The sequence below is a fragment of the Penicillium mononematosum genome (genome assembly GCF_028829835.1).
Source record: "Penicillium mononematosum strain IBT 11891 chromosome Unknown utg000005l:1.0-9366267.0:1.0-9372171.0, whole genome shotgun sequence".
Classification (NCBI taxonomy): Eukaryota; Fungi; Ascomycota; class Eurotiomycetes; order Eurotiales; family Aspergillaceae; genus Penicillium; species Penicillium mononematosum.
Window position 1 is genome coordinate 5665919 of NW_026643275.1, and position 19622 is coordinate 5685540.

Here is a 19622-nt window from a genome sequence, read left to right on the forward strand (position 1 = left end):
GGAAGGGTCCCCGATGTGCTTCAAAATTCAAAGTTGTCTTGTGGTTTGGTTTCATTCCAATAACTTATTCACTTGCATTGAATTTCAACTAAATCATGGATATTCAAAATGGAACCCTTTGTATCCTAGGTTGTGGTAAGTACGCAAGTCCATACGCAAAATACATCGACTAATGCTCCTACTTTGTAGGAAACCTGGGCATTGCCATCCTAGATGGCTTGGTAAATGCACCCGCAGAGAAGTCTAAAGAGTTACCATTTGCTCGATACACTGCATGCGTGCGCAGTGAAAACTCAGAGAAGAGGCTGGCCGAGCGATTCGTCAAGTACTTGGACAAAATAAACATTTCTCGCGGCAACAATGTACAGGCTGTACAAAGTGCCGATGTGATTATTCTAGGCGCAGACCCCGCCGATATCGAGACCGTCCTGACGCAACCTGGACTCCGCGAGGCCTTAACCGACAAGCTTATCATCAGCATTGCAGCCGGCTGGACAAGGCAAAAGCTCGAAGCCACAATATACGGCAGCGCAACCACCGCCGATAACACAGCTGGCAGAGCCTGGGTGGTGCGTACATTGCCGAACATCGCAGCCCAGGTGTCTCAATCACTTACGGCTATTGAAACATCGGAGCCTGCACTGCCGGAACGGTATCTCCAGATAACGACATCGATTTTCGAGCAAATTGGCAAGGCTGTACACATTGACCCGAGGTTGATGAATGCTACTACCGCCGTCGGGGGATCGACGCCGGCTTTCTTTGCTGTAGTTTGCGATGCAATGATTGATGCCGCAGTGGCGGTTGGTATGCCACGGGACCTAGCTCATACCATGATCTTCCAGTCAATGCAAGGGACGGCAACCATGCTTCAAAGTGGCATCCACCCTGCCCTATTGAAGGATCAAGGAACGTCTCCCGAGGGCTGCACGATTGGCGGCTTGATGGTGATGGAAGAAACTGGTGTGCGTGGACATGTTGGACGGGCGCTTCGGGAAGCTGTTACTTTGGCTCGTTTGATGGAGACGACACCCCATGTTAATGATACAAGACATTGAGCTGCTATTTTGGGAGTCATCCGTGACGAGTACGCTGGATGTGGAGATTGCTGTTTCTATCATTGAGATTGGACCCGAGGGCAGGCTTCAATAATGTGCACATATGAAACATTGCATCAAATAAGCAAAGAGAATATACTATTTGCAATCGCTATCCATCAAGTCTTGGAACTAGCACAGATCCACTAATCCCATGCTCTGATAGCGTTTCAGACCTTTCTGAAATATAAACATTAGAACCTTGGAACATCGGCGACGACTCCTGACTCCTGACTTCTGAGAAGGTAACGAAATAGGCACAGATATCTATACCAAACGGAAACTGCCAGTTTCACCCTTCTCTATGTATTGTAGCATCGGGTAATCCAAACTCTGTATGCAAATCTTCCGTGAGCTCCAGTTGCTTAATGGGTATACAGAGAAGCAACCCGATACCACCAAACGGAATCGAAATCCACCAAACCCATCGTAAACTATCTTGATAAACACTGAGCACTTCTGTCATAAGATTCGGGGTATTATGCAAAGTACGCATCAGCCCTTCACTAGCCATGGCATATGCACCGCCATTAGCAAGCTTTGCACGCAGAGTCACATCACTGACGCGATACAGCAGTTCCTGAACACGTGCGTTGAAGATAGTGGTTGGAACAACAATACCCCATATACAACCAAAGCTGCGCATAAACGCCCAGGTGGAGGTTGCAGTAGCCACATCGGACTCGGGCAGCGATGCCTGAATCGGAGGCAGAGTGCTGGAGAAGATCATACCAGAACCAGCGCCGAAGATTATCTGGAAGCCAGCCCAGTCGCGAGCAGGCGAATGGTCATCTAGCAGTGAAAAGAGGCCACTGGCAATAGTGAGGAGTATATATCCCAGGAAGTGGAAGACTCGATATTTGCCAGTCATAGCAATGATCACTCCCGTGATGATGCCAAAAGGCGCAATTGCGGCAGTGATAGGAAGCACGTATAGCCCAGATTCCGTGGCAGTCGAGCTACGTACAGCCTGGAAGTAGACTGGTAGGAAATACCCGACCCAGTACAGCAGGACAGACTGAAGGAAGGCAATCCACAGTGCACACATCCCAGTTCCGCTTGAGAACAGCCGAAGCGGAATCGAGGGCTCGGCGCAGAATCGCGACATTTGATGGCCGTAAAAAAGAAACAGCCCTGCGAGCCCTAGGATAAGAGGCACGAGGACTCGCCATGAAGACCAAGCGTACTTTGTTCCGGCCCAAGTGAGGGCGAGCAAAATGGAGATAACGGCAGCTGTAAGGATGGCATTACCAACGAGGTCTACGCGCCTGAGCTGGTGCCACATGGTGCCACTGTTGCGCGGGTGTATGACTCGAAGGAACAGCACTAGCAGTACAAGTGATGCAGCGCAAAGTGGCAGGTTGATATAGAAGACCCAACGCCACGAGACGTACTGGGCGAATGCGCCGCCTACAACGGGGCCAATCACCGTTCCGACTGCCCACACAGCTGCCATGAGCGCGACATATTTACCTCGCTGGCGGAGGGGGACCAGGTCACAAATGACGATGTCCACCAGGGTGTTGATACCGCCACCACCAATGCCTTGGACTGTCCGTCCCGCAATAAGAAGTCCAGTGTTCTTCGCACCCCCGGCCATCCCACTCCCCAAGGCAAATATGACAACCGAGATGATCAACATCCATCTCCGACCGAATATGTTTGCGGTCTGGCCAAACAGTGGCAGGACAACCGTGGATGACAGAATGTATGAGTTCATAATCCACATGTACGACTCACCGGCGTCAACATCAAGGGCGATGGTGGGAAGTGCTGTTGAGAGAATGGATGTATCGAGGGCCGAGAGGAAAGTTGTCACGCATAGTGCTGGGAACACTGCCCAGAAGCGCCATGTTTTGTTTGGAGTGAGGCAATCATGGTTAGATTGTGTTGGTGCTTCTTCATGTTCTTGATGTTGTTCTGCTAGTGCGCGAAGAGGCTCTTGTACAACCGGTTCGGCCGCCGGCGATGGCTTTTCCATGACTTTTCTCTCGACGGTAAATCTACTTCTGCCATGGTGTGGACATCTATGGATGTCGTGAAATCACGGTGCATTAGGGCATGAATATGGAGCTTACACTTGAATCCCGAAATCCGGTCCTCAAACCCGCTCCCCAAACCCGCTTCAGGGGGAGACTGGTGTTGATCTTTGTCCAAAGAGAGTTAGAGGTGGCGTACGGCTCCGGGGGGGGCGATCTGGCGGTATCCATGGATTCTGCCTGACAGGATGACCAGGAGTGCTGGTTCACCAATGACATTTTAAGACTGGCAAACATTATGGGTCTCATGAAGACGGCATTATCAAAAGTGAAAGGCGGTGAATATTTGATTCAACTTTCGCCCCCGGAACTCCGGAGACTTTGCTAATCTTTTGTTCAATGAAAGACGGCAGATTATCCCAAGGCATTGCCAATGCCCCCTATCATGCCAAATTTTGGCTGAACCCGCCGAAAAGCCTTACCCCTGCAGTCAGCTTACCCATCTCCTGATGCATAGCACCCATGGAACTTCTTATGACAGATGACTAGCAAACTATTGCTTCTGATCCGACAGAGGACACGGATTTAAGGACCAGATTTAATTGGCATTGCAGAGGTAAGTATGTATGTTGGACCCCGTATCAGGGGTACATGTAGTCACATCGCAATTCGTTTGCCGCGAGGCTATACGTAGTATGTACTTTTGGTGTTTATGTAGGGAAACCCCTGGAAACAAAATATGCGAAAAGGAGCTAGAGGCTGCTTAGTTATAATTAAAATAGGGATTTCTTCTTCATTTCGGTTCTGCAATATTTATTGAGACCTCTTTTCGTCGCAGTTTCCAGGTAGAAATTAGTCGACTGAAAGATATCAATCTATATCATCATGCAAACCAAAGAAAATTGTATTCTTCCGTTGACACGGTCCCCGTGACTATAAGATTTCGGATCGAGTGTGAAACGGGGTCGGCCCGTTCCGCAACGCTAGCGGTATCTTGCACTGCAATAGCACCCTAGGTATCCCGTAAACTAGATATCTCAGACCTCAGAAGACAAGCTGCTAATGCCCAAGTCATCTATGCGGTCTATATCCAATGTTGGCCAGCGAAGATTCTCCACTTTCGTGCAGATCCAACATGAAGCATACATATTGACGCGATCGATGCAGGCGCCACTTAGACGAGCACCAACACGTTTGGGGGAAAAGCCGTGGGTCTCGAACGTCCTCATATACCAAGGGACAAGTGCTGACGAGCGTAGGAGTACGCGGCCACCCATCCTGAGGCTGCGATTCAATTTGGTAATCTGAGAGGCTGCAGCTGCGCCGCTCGGGTCGAACCAGTCCATGCTATCCATGACAACGGCAACGGTCAGTGTATCAGGAGTTATGTGGCTGAGAACCTCGTCCACCTCCTCCGTATGGATGCGCAGACCGTCTAGAGCACCTGGGCTAGAGAGCTTAGCATAGGCCTCCTCAGAGAGATAATCTGGGTGACACCTGCGGGTGAAGGCGCCAGTCATGCAGACATGGTAATAGGGATTATTAGCACCGACATGCGTCTGCTCGGCGACTGGATCAAGGGTATTGACCATGTATCTCCATACTGCATGAGAGCGGGTGTTGCGAGATGTCGGGTTAGGGCCATTGACAGCCTCGCTTTCGGCGTGGTCGCTTTCAATCATGGCCAGTTGATTCTTGGGGACTCCTAGAGCGGCCCAGAGAAAGCTTTCTTGGCTGACAACGAGTTTGCATACCAGTTTGGAAAGCAAGACCGGGCGGATCCTGTTGACCCAGATATCGCGTTGTTCGTTTAGGGTCTTCGTGGTGAGGAAATCCCGGAAGGCGGCACGGCAGCCGAAAATAAGGGAGATCCAACGGACGGCGCGAATCGCATGACGCGAACCTCCTGTATCATATAAGCCATTCCTTCTGGTATCAGAGAAAACATGGGCGTTGTCGAACCAGTACTGAAATGCTCGGCTGGAAAGGTGCGGAGAGAGCTTGGTGAGTAGCAAGGTACGAAAGCAGGGGTGTTTTCCCTCTCCAAAGAGTTTCCAGAAGTCCTGGTAGGATAAGGCCACGTAAGACGCAATCTTTAGCTCGAGAAGATGGTTCTGCGTAGGGTTCAGATCCACAGCGTGGATTCTGGCCGGGCTCTTTGTCGCATAAGAGAGTATGTTATCTCCAGCGCTGGTAATAGCCAACACTACATCTTCTGTCCCCAGATTGAGCAAGCCCTCATCCACTCGAGCATCTTCCCACGTAAAGGCGTAAATGTACTCGTCGTTGAACTGTGCGTGCTTTTGAAGCTGGTCATCATAGTAGATACGCCAGTGATGATTCTGATAGAAAAATGAGGGCAGGGGCATGTTTGTAGAAATGTTCTGAGTCGCAGCTGTAAAAGCTTTGGAACGCATTTTCGGCGCAAGTCTCGTTATCGCACCGGTGAAAGTGCAATCCTGACTCTGGTCGTAGGGAGACTCCGTGGCGAAAGCATCAATTTTCTCGATAATCTGGTGGGAAAGAAGCGCACAGGAAAAGTGTTTCTTATGGCAGCCGACCCATATGTAGTAGGGGATGCGACCGAGAGAAAAGTTCCGGGTGTTGACATTGAGAACAGTGCCAAATTTGTACTCAAGATAGTCTCGGCGACTACCCTCGAGACCTACCCGGTCGAGGTCGAACCACGCGCGCCAGAAGGACCTCAGGAACCAATTCACATGACGTCCGAGAGAACCACCAGTGTAGTTTCTAAAAGCGAAGTCTACTTTGGACTGGACATAGAAGTCGACGACACCTATTAGACCGTCGGGAGAGATGAGCGAAGTCAGCGACTCAATGACGGAGTAGTAGTCAGGCTGTGCAGATGGATTATTAGCTTAATGTCTTTGAGACTTTTCTTCCTGATATTTACCATCATGGACAAACTATAGGACATGGTGACAAGATCCACACACCCATGCTTGGTGTGGTTGTGGTGGGAATCACCCAAAGTGGGCGTATAACTGCCAGGAAGGCCATTTTCATAATTCTCGAGACGAAATCTGGCCGCGTCCTCGCAAACAACGATGACATTCTTCCAGCCAAGACGTCGGAAGCGTTGTCGTGCAACTTCGCAGAGGGACGGTGAGAAATCAACAAGATAAATACTCGAGAAAAACTCAGGGACATTAACAAAGACGGACATGGCCTCAATATTCCACCCCGTTCCGCCGCCAATCTGTACATCATGTCAGTTTGAATCGACAAGCACGGTATGCGTCACCACTTACGTCAACCCAGATTATGTCCTCTTGCTTGTGGCTTTTAGCCTTAGCTTTTAGTTGTGCCGCAACTAACGCGAGCATTTCTTCCCTGCCTTGGAGGAGAGTCTTTCTGGTTGCATCGTAAGCGCCGGCTTGCGTCTTGTAGAAACTCTCTAGGGCATCCTGCTGGGTGCCTTTCTTGTTGCCACTATGCGGCTTCATAAAGCAGGCATAGAAGAAAACCAAAAACGACTTGAGAAGACTCTGGACCTCGCCATTCTTCAGTCGATATTTGGTCCGAAACTTGGATATCAGCAAGCCACCGAGGGCTACTGCGCTGAATCCAGCTAATATTGTTCTGAAGTCAAGATCAAGGGGAAACATGTTACCACCAGGAGAAGCCATGATACTCTCTCATTTCTCTGGGCATAAAGAGGAGTGTGTTGAAGCTAATTCAGAATGTATCAGCAAAATTAGAACGTCTCCTTATCTGAAGTGGTGGCTTTTCGGGGTGTCACGAAATGTAAGCTCTTCCACAGTGAACGTGCAGCTTCTCCAAGTCACTATTTCTCTGTTTCTTTGCAGAATTACATAAATAAAATTATTTCTCTGGGGTCTACGAGTGTGCAGAGGCACAAGATCGCTGTCATAGGATGTTTAATGTTTGATACTGGGATTAGTAGTGTCGCTACCGGGGTTATATTGCGTGGTGTACGTAGTAGGGCTCGGCCCCCGTGTCTCACCAATCTTTCTCACAGCCCGGACATGCATATGCAATGCAGGGTGTTGAGAAGCTCGTATAGTCAGTCCTATCTGCGTTTATATTGTTGCATTGAAGGGTCAGTGTGATGCAGTATGGTGACCCAAGTTCTAGTTCTAGACCTCGGGGTTTTTGCTCGATTCCTTGGCTGATAAATTTTCTTTTGAATTCTGGGATCCCCAATAAGTCTATATTGAGATATGGTACTAATTCGTAGGAAAGTACTCAAGGACTTCGCACCTTGTAGCCGAAATTCAAATGTTGGGGCCATTAGGATTGTATTTCAATCGGGCTCGACGTGTATACTACAGGACATTGGTGCCAATCTCAATATATTACATATCGTTGTGTATTCATATGTAGCAACGTAGGTATATTGACTCATTTTTCATGGGTTTGATCGGTTGGCTAATTGCTCGATTCCCCTTTTTCAAAATGATTGTGTAGGTACTGAGGCTATGTCAAGACATGTTTCATAGTAAGGGGTAAATACTTGCTCATCCTATATCAAAAGGCCTTGATCCATTATCAAACCGGAATAATATCTTATGCCATGCCATGTTAATGCTTATTGTGGTATACTCAGACGCACATATGCAAATATTGCACTAAACAGCTATCGAAACTATGATACAAGGACAATAATACACATATTATAATAGCTAGAATAGGCAGTTGTCTCCTGCGAGGTAGGAGGCGCTGGAGACCACTGTTGGGAATTAAGAAAAAATGCATTTAGTAAATTCAGTGAAAATTGCACCTACTCCTGGGTATATCCGCTGTATATAAATTGAAGCAGTTTTATCGTTTTCAGCTTGATCTGACGGACTTTGACACCCTGACTTGGATTCATATGCCCTTAGTGGATTCTTCCCCGTACTAGTTTTGAAATTCGGACGTTGGTGGTGCTTTTGACCCAATAATATGAGTGACTTTCAAGATGAGGGTATTGCCATTGTTGGAATGGGCAAGTCGTTCTCTTGTTCCTCTCTCTTGTTGTTCCCTTTGCTCTTCCGCTATTCTAGAGCCCCCGTCTCACTTTCCACGCCTAGTGTCCAACTCCAACTAACACTTCTCTTTCCATCAGCATGTCGACTTCCCGGGGATGTTCAAGACCCCCAATCTTTCTGGGATCTTTTGATAAGCCAGAAGCTCGCCCGCGGCCCTTTCCCAGCTAACCGTTTCAACGCCGATGCCTTCTACAATCCCCAGAAGGGACGCCCGGGGAATATGCGGTACACGGAGGGTTATTGCATCTCCAATAAACTGGAGGATTTCGATGGTGGGTTTTTTGGCATGACTGCCTCGGATATTCTGTGCCTGGATCCTCAGCAGCGTCAATTGCTCGAGTGCTGCTTTGAATGTCTTGAATCCGGAGGCATAACGCTCGAAGATGTTTCCAGCACCATGACTGGTGTTTATGTGGGAAACTTTGCCAGTGACTATGAGACACTTGCATTCAAAGAACCTGAGAGGATTGAAGGGTATGGCCGTTCTGGGAATGGGAAGGACGACAGTGAGCAACCGTGTGAGCTACTTGTATAACCTCCATGGACCAAGGTTTGACTTCTCCTGTTTCATGCCCCTGGACTTCCAATATGAGGACAAAGAGTTTTAAAGCTGACCCTTTTTACAAAGTGTTACTATGGACACAGCGTGTTCTTCGACGCTATATGCACTACACTTCGCGGTTCAAGCGCTCCGCAACGGTGAAATTCCCGCGGCTTTTGTGGGTGGTGTCAACCTCATACTCACTCTTGAGTATCATTTTGCTATTGGTCAAATCGGCGCTCTTTCCCCAACGGCGCAGTGTCATGCATTTGATGCATCCGCAGATGGCTACTCCCGCGGAGAAGCTATCAACGTTCTGTACCTGAAACGTGTGTCGGATGCAATTCGGGACGGCGATCCTATCCGTGGAGTTATTCGAGGATCCTCATTAACTGCGTAAGCTACTCACGTTTATATCTGCTCATTATTATCCTTTGGGTGTATACTGAAATATTAATGCATACAGCAACGGCAAAAACAACGGAATCACTCTCCCCAGTGCTCTTGCTCAAGAGCTGTCTATCCGAAAGGCATATGAGCATTCAGGGCCTCTTGACTATAATTCAGTTGGTTACGTGGAATGCCACGGGACAGGAACTCCTGCAGGAGACCCGATTGAGACAGTCGCCATTGGTAATGTGTTTGGAAGCCATCGTGAGTGGCACGAGCCATTATACATTGGGTCGACGAAGCCACAGGTAGGCCATGGCGAAGCATGCTCAGCAATCACGAGTATCATGAAGGTAGTGTTAGCAATGGAAAATGGAATTATCCCTGGCACTATCGGAGTCAAAAAGCTAAACCCGGCTTGTGAGTATTATACACGCGACCGTATGAACCCTAGCTGACATGTCTGACACTATAGTGGATCTCAAAGGAGGCGCTCTGGCCGTGGTCACCAAGAACATTCCATGGCCAGAAGGCAAGGCAAAACGTTCGTCAGTCAACTCCTCCGGATATGGCGGTGCCAACGGACATGTTGTCATCGACGGTGTTGATGAGTATTTCAAGAGCATGGGTCTCTCTAACCCGTACAACATGGCTCCGGAATTCAACCCTTATAGCACGATTCTTCAGAAGAAGTTCCTGCTGCCGGTTATGGGGCATGATGAGTACTCTATGCAAAGGTTGCTGAAAATTGTGACTTTGGTGTTCGGTAGTCAGACTCACGACTTCCATGAGCTTCTGTATACCATGATTGCTCGACGGACGCGATTCTCTCACCGTGCCATGATCCCAGTGGAAATCAGCGACAAAAAGGGATTGACAATCGGGGACCCAATAACTGGTCGTACGAACAACAGCGTCCCGATTGTAGCCTTTGTATTCACGGGACAAGGTGCTCAATGGGCAGAGATGGGCCGTCAGTTGTTGGACTGTTACCCATCAGTGCGAAAAACGTTCAAGAATCTCAATCTCGCACTTTCCCACTTGGAACAGCGACCAACATGGACACTTGAAGGTACGCTTACCTGCGAACGCTCTTCTTTAAGAATTATGGTATACTGATACTCCTATGCCAATTCATAGAGATTCTGCTAGAGCCTGCGGAGACTAGCAAGATTGGTGAAGTTTCCTTCTCCCAGCCTATCTGCACCGCCATTCAGATTTCCATCGTCAATCTGCTACGCGAATGGGGGGTCAAACCAGAAGCTACCATCGGCCATTCATCTGGTGAACTTGCCGCAGCCTATGCAGCAAAACTAATTACTGCAGAAGATGCTATAATTGCTGCCTATCTGAGAGGTGTGCATGCGACGCTCACTCAAGCCCCAGGAACCATGATCGCCGTAGCACTTAGTGCGAGCGAGGCGGAGAAGATCCTCGCTGAGAATGATATATCGCCAGATGACGCCGTTATCGCCTGCATCAACTCGCCTGAGAGTGTCACTTTGAGTGGCAAGTCCGAGCCTATGGATGTTATTCATGGAATTTTGAAACAACGTTCAATCTTGTGCAAGAGATTGCCTACTGGTGGGAAGGCTTACCATTCTCCAATCATGAAAGAGGTTGGATCAGACTACAGTGAAGCTATTCTAGAGGCTACAGCTCGCTCTAGCAATGGTGCCCTGGCACTTGGAAATGGAGACGACAAGGGACAGAGACCCGTGATGGTGTCGTCGGTGACTCTGGAGCAGCTTCAGCCAGGGGACATTAATGGAAGCTACTGGCAGAAGAATTTGGAGAGTCCTGTTCTTTTTGATCCCGCTATGAAGCACCTTCTCAGTCTTCAATTTGGCCCAGAGGAACGCCACGTTGACTGCCTCATTGAAATAGGGGTATGTGAATAACTTTCTTTTCTTTTTCTCTTTGTCGGCTTCTTCGTCTCCATGGCATTTCACTTTCGATCTCTGGCTAATGCTTGAATATCCTCTATAGCCTCATAGTGCGCTCAAAGGTCCTATTCGCCAGATTATTGCTTCGGCTGAAGTTGAAAATATTTGGAATGTGAGCCTGGGAATTGCTCCCAAGGTGACATATGACCAGACCCTGGAGCGTGGACACGATGCCGAAGATGACATGCTGCGACTTGCAACTAGCCTCTTTATAAAGGGCTACCCACTCAATCTACTTCAAGTCAATGGCCATACCACCTACCGTCCCTCCAAGATCATCCTTGATCTTCCCAAGTACCCCTGGAACCACGAGACTCCGCAGCCATTGATCGTCAATCGCTCTACTCAGGACTATAAATTTGCCACTCATCCACGTCACGATTTGATTGGTAGTCGGCTACCAGGAGGAAACCGCATGGAGCCTATCTGGAGAAATTACCTTCGCCTGGATGATGTACCCTGGATCAAAGACCATGTGGTAAGAATACTATCCAACTTTACTCCAGCTGGGATTTCGAAAAAAAATGCTGACCTATACGGCTTAATTTAGATTGGAAGCACCATCATCGTACCTGGTGCAGCATATCTTGCCATGGCTGTTGAAGCAGCAGCCCAGTTTGCCGAAGATACCATGCTTGGCGGTCCACCATTTGACTTCGAGGATGCAAGGTTTCATCTTCACACTGTGACGATAAAAGCAGCGCTTGTTCTTCCAGCCAGTGGCACTGCCGATATCATGATTAACCTACGTCCCACTGATGCCTCCGTAACGTCCAACAGATTTGAGTTCAAAATCTGCTCAGTGGCGGATGAACGATGGATTGAGCACGCGCAAGGTATTGTTGCATTCGAAATGACTCACGGAAAGAGGACAAACAAGATCCCCTTCAACAATGAGACCGAGGAACCCATTTTTGAGCAGAAGTTTGGCAAAGATACCTGGTATGAGCGACTCAAGTACCGCGGCTTCGATTTTGGCCCTCTGTTCCGCATTATCGATGAGATTGAAGTCCTGCCCCATGCTTCCCGTGCTCGTGCAAAAGCGCCTATACTCAAGACAGCCGAGAAAACTACGCTATATGAGTCTCGATATGCGATCCACCCTTTGACTATCGATGCCGTACTCCAAGGGCGTGTAGCTTCCGTATACACCAGCCGCGCAGACCAAGAGGCAGCCACCCAGATCCCCGTTTTTATTGATGAGATGACAATTAGCCCATCTTCATGGGCGAGGAACCAGACAGGCACCATCGACAGTGTTGCGTGGACTGAGGGTGCCCGCAGCGGCGGCTCCCACTCAACCCTGACTACAGATAGCGGCTATGAGATTATTTCGGCGCGCAATGTCAAATGGCGGCAATTCGAGAACCAGGGAAGCCAGGAAAAAATGAACAAGGAAGCCACACGTGAGCCATATTACCGCTTACAGTGGAAGCCAGACATAGATTTCCTGGACACGGATGGGGCACACAGCCTGTACCACAGTGATTTCCACTCGCGAGCTGGAGCAGCGTATCTGGATGAGGTCTACAATATTCGCACGCGACTGGAGACGGTGACAGTCCTGTACATCTGTGGCGGCCTGGACATGTTCCATCAGGATGACCTTCCCACAGATCCATCCTTAAAGTGGGTTCACGGGTTTTACAACTGGATGTGCCACGTGAAGACCGAAGCGACAGCGGGACGCATGCGTCTGTGTGAGAGAAACGCTACGAGTCTGAATTTCCAGCAACGAGAACAGCGCATCGCGCAGCTTCTCTTGGAGTTACCGGAGGACTTCCCCCAGCTCGAGTTCAACGCCATAATTTATGACAACATGGTTGACATACTCACTGGCAGGGTGGCCGGCATCGACTTGGCTGTAAAAGCAGAGATACTGGCACGAGTGTATGCGGACGGGTCAATCCACGATGCGGCACGCAAAAACCTATCGTCGGTGGTGGATATACTGGCCCACAAGAATCCCACGATGCGTGTGTTGGAAGTTGGCGCCGGTACAGGCAGCTGCACTAGCATTGCGCTAGATGTGCTCAACATCTACGATCGTGATATGCCTGGCCATCATGCCAAACGCTATCATGACTACACCTTCACCGATATTTCACCGGCGTTTTTCGAGAAGGCCGAGGAATTGTTCAGCGCGTATCCTCCTATGAATTACAAAACATTCGACTTGTCGGTAGATGCCGCTGAGCAGGGCTTCGAACTTGGCGAGTACGACCTTATCCTCGCTTCTAATGTAATGCACGCTCCAGGAAACACGGATAAACTACTTCAGAACTGCAGTCGCCTACTCAAGCCAGGCGGCAAGCTTGTGATGCTGGAAATAACACAAACAGGCAGTCTTACCCCCGTTCAGTTTGCCTTCGGTACGCTGCCCAGTTTCTGGGAATGTCTTGACGATAAAGATGCGGACCGGGTGCTGGGGCCCTTCCGTACTCTGCAGTCATGGGAGCAACAGCTCAAAATATCAGGCTTCACGGGTTTAGACATGGTTTTAACAGACTTTCCTGAGCCATTGGCCCTGGAGAGTGTCATGGTTGCCAGCAGCATCAAAGAGCCTTTGAGCAGCAATGGGAAAGGTATTAGCCGTGTTGCTATTGTGGGTATTCTCCTATCCCTATTTTTGTTTTTACTTCTAGTCCTAACATAACCCTTCCAGATCCATTCAACAGCACAATACGAGCTGGCCCGAGACATCGAGGATGAGATTACGATGCGCTGTAGCCTCCCCCAAAGTTCCATCGCACACTGGTCCCTTGAATCCATGCCTTCAATCGAACTGGTCGATGAAGGTGAAGTCACATATATTGTGCTTGAAGAGATGCAGAACTCCGTGCTTGTGGACATGCGGCCGGAGCAGTTTGACGGGTTAAAGAAACTCGTCTCGTCAGCGTCAAGTATCCTGTGGGTTACTGGAGGCGACTTGACAGTTGGCAAAAACCCGATACTAGCAATGGCCCATGGAATCAACACCGTCCTTATGAACGAAAACTCGACCCGAAACCTCAAATTTGCGACTTTTGATATCGACTATACAAGCGCAGTTCAGCCGTTTGATCTCGCTAAGCCTATTACAGATGTCTGGACGACAGTTGCCACAGCCGCAAACAGAGCGACGTGTGAGACAGACTTCATTCTCAAGGATGGCGTCATTTATATCAGTCGTGTCGTCCCCGATATGGAACTGAACGAGGAGTTCACTCTAGACACGGGAACAGGGAGAGACGAGCAAGATTTCCCAGTTTTTGGTAATGTCCAGCTGGCACTCGAAACTCCAGGTCTTTTGGATACTGTGTATTTCCGAGAGAGACCAACATGTGACATTGCCCTTGGGGTTGATGAGGTTGAGATTGAGGTGAAGGCTGTGGGATTGAATATGAAGGTTCGTTCATGGTATCCCTACTGTACTATGCAAGGTCAAAAGCGACTAATATTATTACCATGGTAGGACTATGTCATTGCAATGGGTAACTTTGAAAGTGTCACGTCAAGCAACGAGGGCACTGGGATTATTTCTAGGGTTGGAGAGAACGTCACTCACCTCCAGCCTGGGGACAAGGTCATCTGCCTGGAGCGCGGCTACTATGACACGTTCCTTCGCAGCCCGGTACACAAGTGCCTGAAGCTCGACGACAATGCTGATCTTGTGGAGATGGCTACCGTTGGAATCGCGCATGGAACTGCAATATATGCGCTAGACTATCTGGCACATTTGGAAGCCAACGAAACAGTGCTGATTCAGGCCGCCACCGGTGGTTTGGGTCTCGCGGCCATCCAATATGCCAAGTACGTGGGAGCCGAAATCTACGCCACAGTGGGAACACAGCCAAAGAAGGACTATCTCATCTCTGAGTGCGGAATCTCGGCCGATCATATCTTCTGGTCCCGGACTCTGGAGTTCAAGGATGAACTACTCAAACAAACACGAGGCCGCGGTGTCGACGTTGTCCTTTCAACCATCTCTGGTCCCGGATTCCACGAGAGCTTAAGATGCCTAGCTCCATGTGGAAGGCTTATTGATGTTGGGCGTGGAAATGTCCTGGACAAGGGAATATGGGATTGTATGCTTTTGATCGGAGCATCAGCTTCTTTTCCTTTGACCTCAACTTTGTCCTGGAGGAGAAACCGAGGATTGCTGAACGGCAAGAATCCCAGTCATTATCTCAGTTATAACGCATCGAAGTCACTAATATGTGAAAACAGGCTTTTGACATATGCAGTAGAGCTCCTCCGAGAAGGCAAAATCCACCCAATTAGACTGGATAACACATTCCACATCACCGAGATGGAGAAGGCCCTTCGATACTTTGGTCAGGGACAGCACATTGGTAAGGTTGTGCTAACTTACGGCCCAACGTCGAACAAGGTCAAACTCAAGGGTGCTCGCCGACCTCGCGGCATTAGCAGCAGCAACAGCTATGTGCTCGCAGGGTGTCATGGTGGGCTGGGCCACAGCATGGCAGACGCCCTGATTGAGCATGGAGCCAAGAACCTTGTCTTCCTAGGTAGATCAAGCGAGAGCAAGGCAGAAATCGCTACCTTCTGTAAGCGAGCACGGGGAAATGGCGTCAATATAGTGACTATCCAAGGTGACGTCTCCAAGATGGAAGATGTTGAGCGAGCTGTGGCTCAGGCCATCTCAATGGGCCCACTGAAAGGAGTCGTACATGCAGCTATGGTGCTACAGGTGAGTCAGATTTCACATGGGGTTTTGGATCTTCGAGTCTAACATCATCGACATCAAGGATGCTTTCTTTGACTCCATGACTCTGGAACAATTCAACGCTGCCGTTCGTCCCAAGGTAAACGGCGCCCTAAATCTCCACAATGCCACCATTAATGTCAACGCGGATCTTGATTTCTTCTTCATGACGAGCTCAACAGTCACATACGTTGGCCACATCTCGCAGTCCAACTACGCAGCATCCAACGCGGTGCTGGACAACCTAGCACGGCAGCGCATCCACAGTGGCCTACCAGCAGCGACAATCTCACTGGGGCCGATCAAAGGCGTGGGCACGCTGAACCGCAAGCCCGAGTATGCCGAGAACCTGTTGCGGTCGGGACTGATTGAAGCCGAAGAGTCGGAGTTTATCCGGCACTTTAACCGCTTCACGCACCCGCAGCATGAGTCAAGACACTTCGACATCCTCACGCAGGGTCATATTCTCACTGGCGTCGAGTACTCCAAACACGATCTCAGCCTGGTGCAGGTCACACGCATAGAGCAAGATCGCCGCTCAGCGCTGCTGGTCACAACCCTCGAGTCGCGCAAAGCTGCCGGCAGCAGCGGCGGCGTGATAGCCGATGCCAATGGCGATGACCTGCTGATATCTGACATCCCCGACGACCGCGACAAGGCGGTTATCGTGTTGGCAGATGCTGTTGCACAGCGGCTGGCCAAGCTCATGTTCATCCCCATTGAGGACATCGATATCAGCCGGCCGTTCTCGCACTTTGGTCTCGATAGCATGTCCGGCAGCGAGCTGATCCATTGGCTGAGCCAGAAGTTTGGTGTTGGTATGTCATTTTTGCAACTTCTGGCTCCCTCGTGCACGCCAAAGAGTCTAGCAGGGACTATCTTCAATACCCTTAAGACAAAGGCCGCTGCGGCAGATACTGCAGTACCAACTGCTAACGTAGATGGCATGACTCACGAAACTTCAAACGGATCTCTTGGGTCTAATGGCGTGAACGGCTCCACCAGTGTAAATGGTTCTAATGGCGTGGATAGCAGTTCGGCTGGATCTCAGATGGAAATGTTCTCTCAGTCAGTAAGAAGAGCAATTACCCATTCAAAGCCGGTCATGCATTCTTATGTGTGCTCAGTCGTCAACAACAAAGGTACGCATATACGATTTCCATGCCACATGCGAAATATACTCACTCATCACAATTACAGGTGAACAACTCTATGCACTGTCCGAGGGCACACTATCACAAGATTCCAATACCAAAGTTGGCTTTGATGCGGTATACGGAATGGCTTCTCTCAGCAAACTCATGACCACAGTCGCAATCATGATTTGTGTTGAACGCGGCCAGATCTCCCTCGATGACGATGTAGCTCCGGTCCTCCCAGATCTGTGTGCTCTCCCCGTTCTGGATGGTGTCGATTCGGAGGGCCAATGCTTGATAAAGCCCCGGACGAAGACCATTACACTTCGATTGCTGATGAGCCATCAAAGCGGGTGTGGCTACCATTCAAGTCCTCCACTTGCGAGATGGGCGAAACAAAATGGCAAGACTAACAGCGTCTTTGACAATGACTTTGTAAGTCTTTTCTCCCTATCCTCTTATGTATGCCACAATTATCGATGTGCATTTAACACTCCTCACAGGAAGTCATGAAGACATACCCACTCCTCTTTGAGCCCGGAGAGGGCTGGATGTACGGCTCTGGCACCGACTGGGCGGGTGAGGCTATCGCGCGAATCAACAATACCACACTCGAGGAATTCATGAGATCCAATATCTGGGAGCCACTAGGCATGGCCTCGACGACCTTCCATCCTGAGCTGCACTCAGGCATGATGGACCGCCTCATCGCGATGTACGAGCGCAAAGACGGCCAAGGTCTAGAGCGCGGTGCCTGGCTCTCACGCATCCCAGCTCAGCATGACTGCGGTGGCCACGGTCTGTGGTCAACACCGCGTGACTGGACGAAGTTCCTCAGCATGGTGCTCGCGGACGGTGGATCCATCCTCTCAAAAGCCAGTATCGATGAGATCTTCAAACCGCAGACCATTGGGTCGAGTGGCCTTCAGGAGCTGCTGACGGGCCCGCTCCGCGCCTCCCTACGCTCTACGGTTGACATGGATGCCGGTCGCATTGAGATGGCGCTAGGCGGCCCACTGTATATGGATGCCATTCCTGGGAAACGCTCTGCAGGTACGCTGCAATGGGCCGGTCGGCCAAATCTTTTCTGGTGGATTGACCGGGCCAAGGGTGTAGCGGCCGCAACATTTACACAGGTTATATCACAGGCTGATGCCAGATTCGAGGAGTTGACCAGCGAGTTTGAAATGGCGGTATATGCAGAGTTCACTTAAATGGGGGTATGGTGTGGGGTATGGTGTGTCTCGGAATCATCCTGGAATGTTCAATTTCTTGCAAGTATATTCCGTACACGACGTAGATTGTAGTTAATGGATGTGTGGCCTAAGGCATCCAGACATACAACTATAATAGTCACATGACCTTAATACCTTATCATCCCACCTTCTGCCTTAGGGATCTGGCATTTCGTAACATCATCCCCCACCTCGGTCCCTCATTTTTGGCCAATAACAAAAATTTGACTCTCCAAGAACCCCTGAGAACAACTAAGAACAGGAATACAATAACGGAGTACTAAATCCGAATTACCGTAATAGCCGACCTGTGATCCGAGATGACTCATCTCCCCTCCGATTCGTCATGAATAATATAAATCAGATAAGACTCACCTGGGCAGTCTCGGCGGTCTTTCTTGATAATCCATGTGGTTCGGTATCTTTCTTCTTCGGATCACCTCACTTCCCACTGGTAAAGTAAATTCAGGGCGAGTCTCCACTTCGTCATAAATCCCGATGGGCCGATATGTGTCAGCCGTGGTATTAAATACTCCTTCTCTTTTCCCCTCCATCTTCTTCTCGTATCCACCTTAAAACTTCCATCTTTCTCTCTTCGAAATACTCAATTCAATACTCAAAATGTCTACTAAGGGTTTCAAGTCTGGCGACGCCTTCCCCCAGGACGTGGTGTTCTCGTGAGTTATTGAGTTAACCCCCGCCAATTCGCGTCCCTCCAACTAACAGACCATAACAGTTACATCCCCTGGACTGAGGAGGCTGGCGAGATCACCTCTTGCGGTATCCCCATCAACTACTACGCCTCCAAGGAGTGGGCTGACAAGAAGGTCATCCTCTTCGCTCTTCCCGGTATGTGACCGCTCTTTCGAAATTTTTCAAATCCCCCTCTGCCGTCTGCCTGCAAGGTTCTCACGCTGACCGCCACTCCGCTCTACAGGTGCTTTCACTCCCGTCTGCTCCGCCAACCACGTTCCCGAGTACATCCAGAAGCTCCCTGAGCTGCGCGCCAAGGGTGTCGACCAGGTCGCCGTCCTCGCCTACAACGATGCCTACGTCATGAGCGCCTGGGGCAAGGCCAACGGTGTCACCGGAGATGACATTGTATGTGATCCATCACCTCTCCAATTTCTACCAATCCCCCAAGACAAATCGTGGACTCAATTGACTGACTCGTGTCTTCTTCTTTAGCTCTTCCTCTCCGACCCCGACGCCAAGTTCTCCAAGAGCATCGGCTGGGCTGACGAGGAGGGTCGCACCTACCGCTACGTGATCATCATCGACCACGGCAAGGTCATCTACGCCGCCAAGGAGGCCGCCAAGAACACCCTTGAGCTCTCCAGCGCCGACGCTGTCCTCAAGCAGCTGTAAATTCACTCCTTTGAAAATAGACTTGGGTAAATGGGCTGGCGCGTTGTTTCATGGGTGATTGGGAACTCAGACTGCGATATTTTGTGTTTTGCGAATATCCAACACTGATTCTCCCTGCTTTCTGCGGTTTTCCGAATTTTTAGATCGCCCTGTTGCTTGTTCTGTTGCCTGAAGAGTGAAATACATTTAATGAAGCCACGAGTTCAT

The 19622-nt window shown here is 49.7% G+C and overlaps 5 protein-coding genes across 5 annotated transcripts; 3 read left to right on the top strand and 2 right to left on the bottom strand.

Moving 5' to 3' along the window:
- Nucleotides 1–95: 95 nt before the first annotated feature.
- Nucleotides 96–1058, top strand: N7519_010328 (pyrroline-5-carboxylate reductase family protein; the record flags this gene model as incomplete). Its single annotated transcript, XM_057297101.1, has 2 exons — nucleotides 96–135; nucleotides 190–1058. The coding sequence occupies 2 exons, from the start codon at nucleotides 96–98 to the stop codon at nucleotides 1056–1058; spliced, it is 909 nt and encodes a 302-aa protein (XP_057144983.1).
- A 331-nt stretch (nucleotides 1059–1389) lies between these two features.
- Nucleotides 1390–3078, bottom strand: N7519_010329 (MDR family MFS transporter; the record flags this gene model as incomplete). Its single annotated transcript, XM_057297102.1, has 1 exon — nucleotides 1390–3078. The coding sequence occupies one exon, from the start codon at nucleotides 3076–3078 to the stop codon at nucleotides 1390–1392; it is 1689 nt and encodes a 562-aa protein (XP_057144984.1).
- Nucleotides 3079–4113: 1035 nt separating this feature from the next.
- N7519_010330 (class I SAM-dependent methyltransferase) lies at nucleotides 4114–6726 on the bottom strand (the record flags this gene model as incomplete). Its single annotated transcript, XM_057297103.1, has 3 exons — nucleotides 4114–5934; nucleotides 5991–6296; nucleotides 6349–6726. The coding sequence occupies 3 exons, from the start codon at nucleotides 6724–6726 to the stop codon at nucleotides 4114–4116; spliced, it is 2505 nt and encodes an 834-aa protein (XP_057144985.1).
- Nucleotides 6727–8005: 1279 nt separating this feature from the next.
- Nucleotides 8006–18026, top strand: N7519_010331 (uncharacterized protein; the record flags this gene model as incomplete). Its single annotated transcript, XM_057297104.1, has 12 exons — nucleotides 8006–8607; nucleotides 8720–9028; nucleotides 9099–9442; nucleotides 9498–10094; nucleotides 10163–10911; nucleotides 11012–11446; nucleotides 11519–13573; nucleotides 13634–14356; nucleotides 14423–15661; nucleotides 15720–16818; nucleotides 16877–17247; nucleotides 17316–18026. 12 exons carry the CDS (start codon nucleotides 8006–8008, stop codon nucleotides 18024–18026), a joined length of 9234 nt encoding a protein of 3077 aa, XP_057144986.1.
- A 642-nt stretch (nucleotides 18027–18668) lies between these two features.
- On the top strand, nucleotides 18669–19415 carry N7519_010332 (peroxiredoxin family protein; the record flags this gene model as incomplete). The annotated part of the gene is made up of 4 exons (XM_057297105.1): nucleotides 18669–18724; nucleotides 18784–18896; nucleotides 18985–19148; nucleotides 19236–19415. 4 exons carry the CDS (start codon nucleotides 18669–18671, stop codon nucleotides 19413–19415), a joined length of 513 nt encoding a protein of 170 aa, XP_057144987.1.
- Nucleotides 19416–19622: the final 207 nt, after the last annotated feature.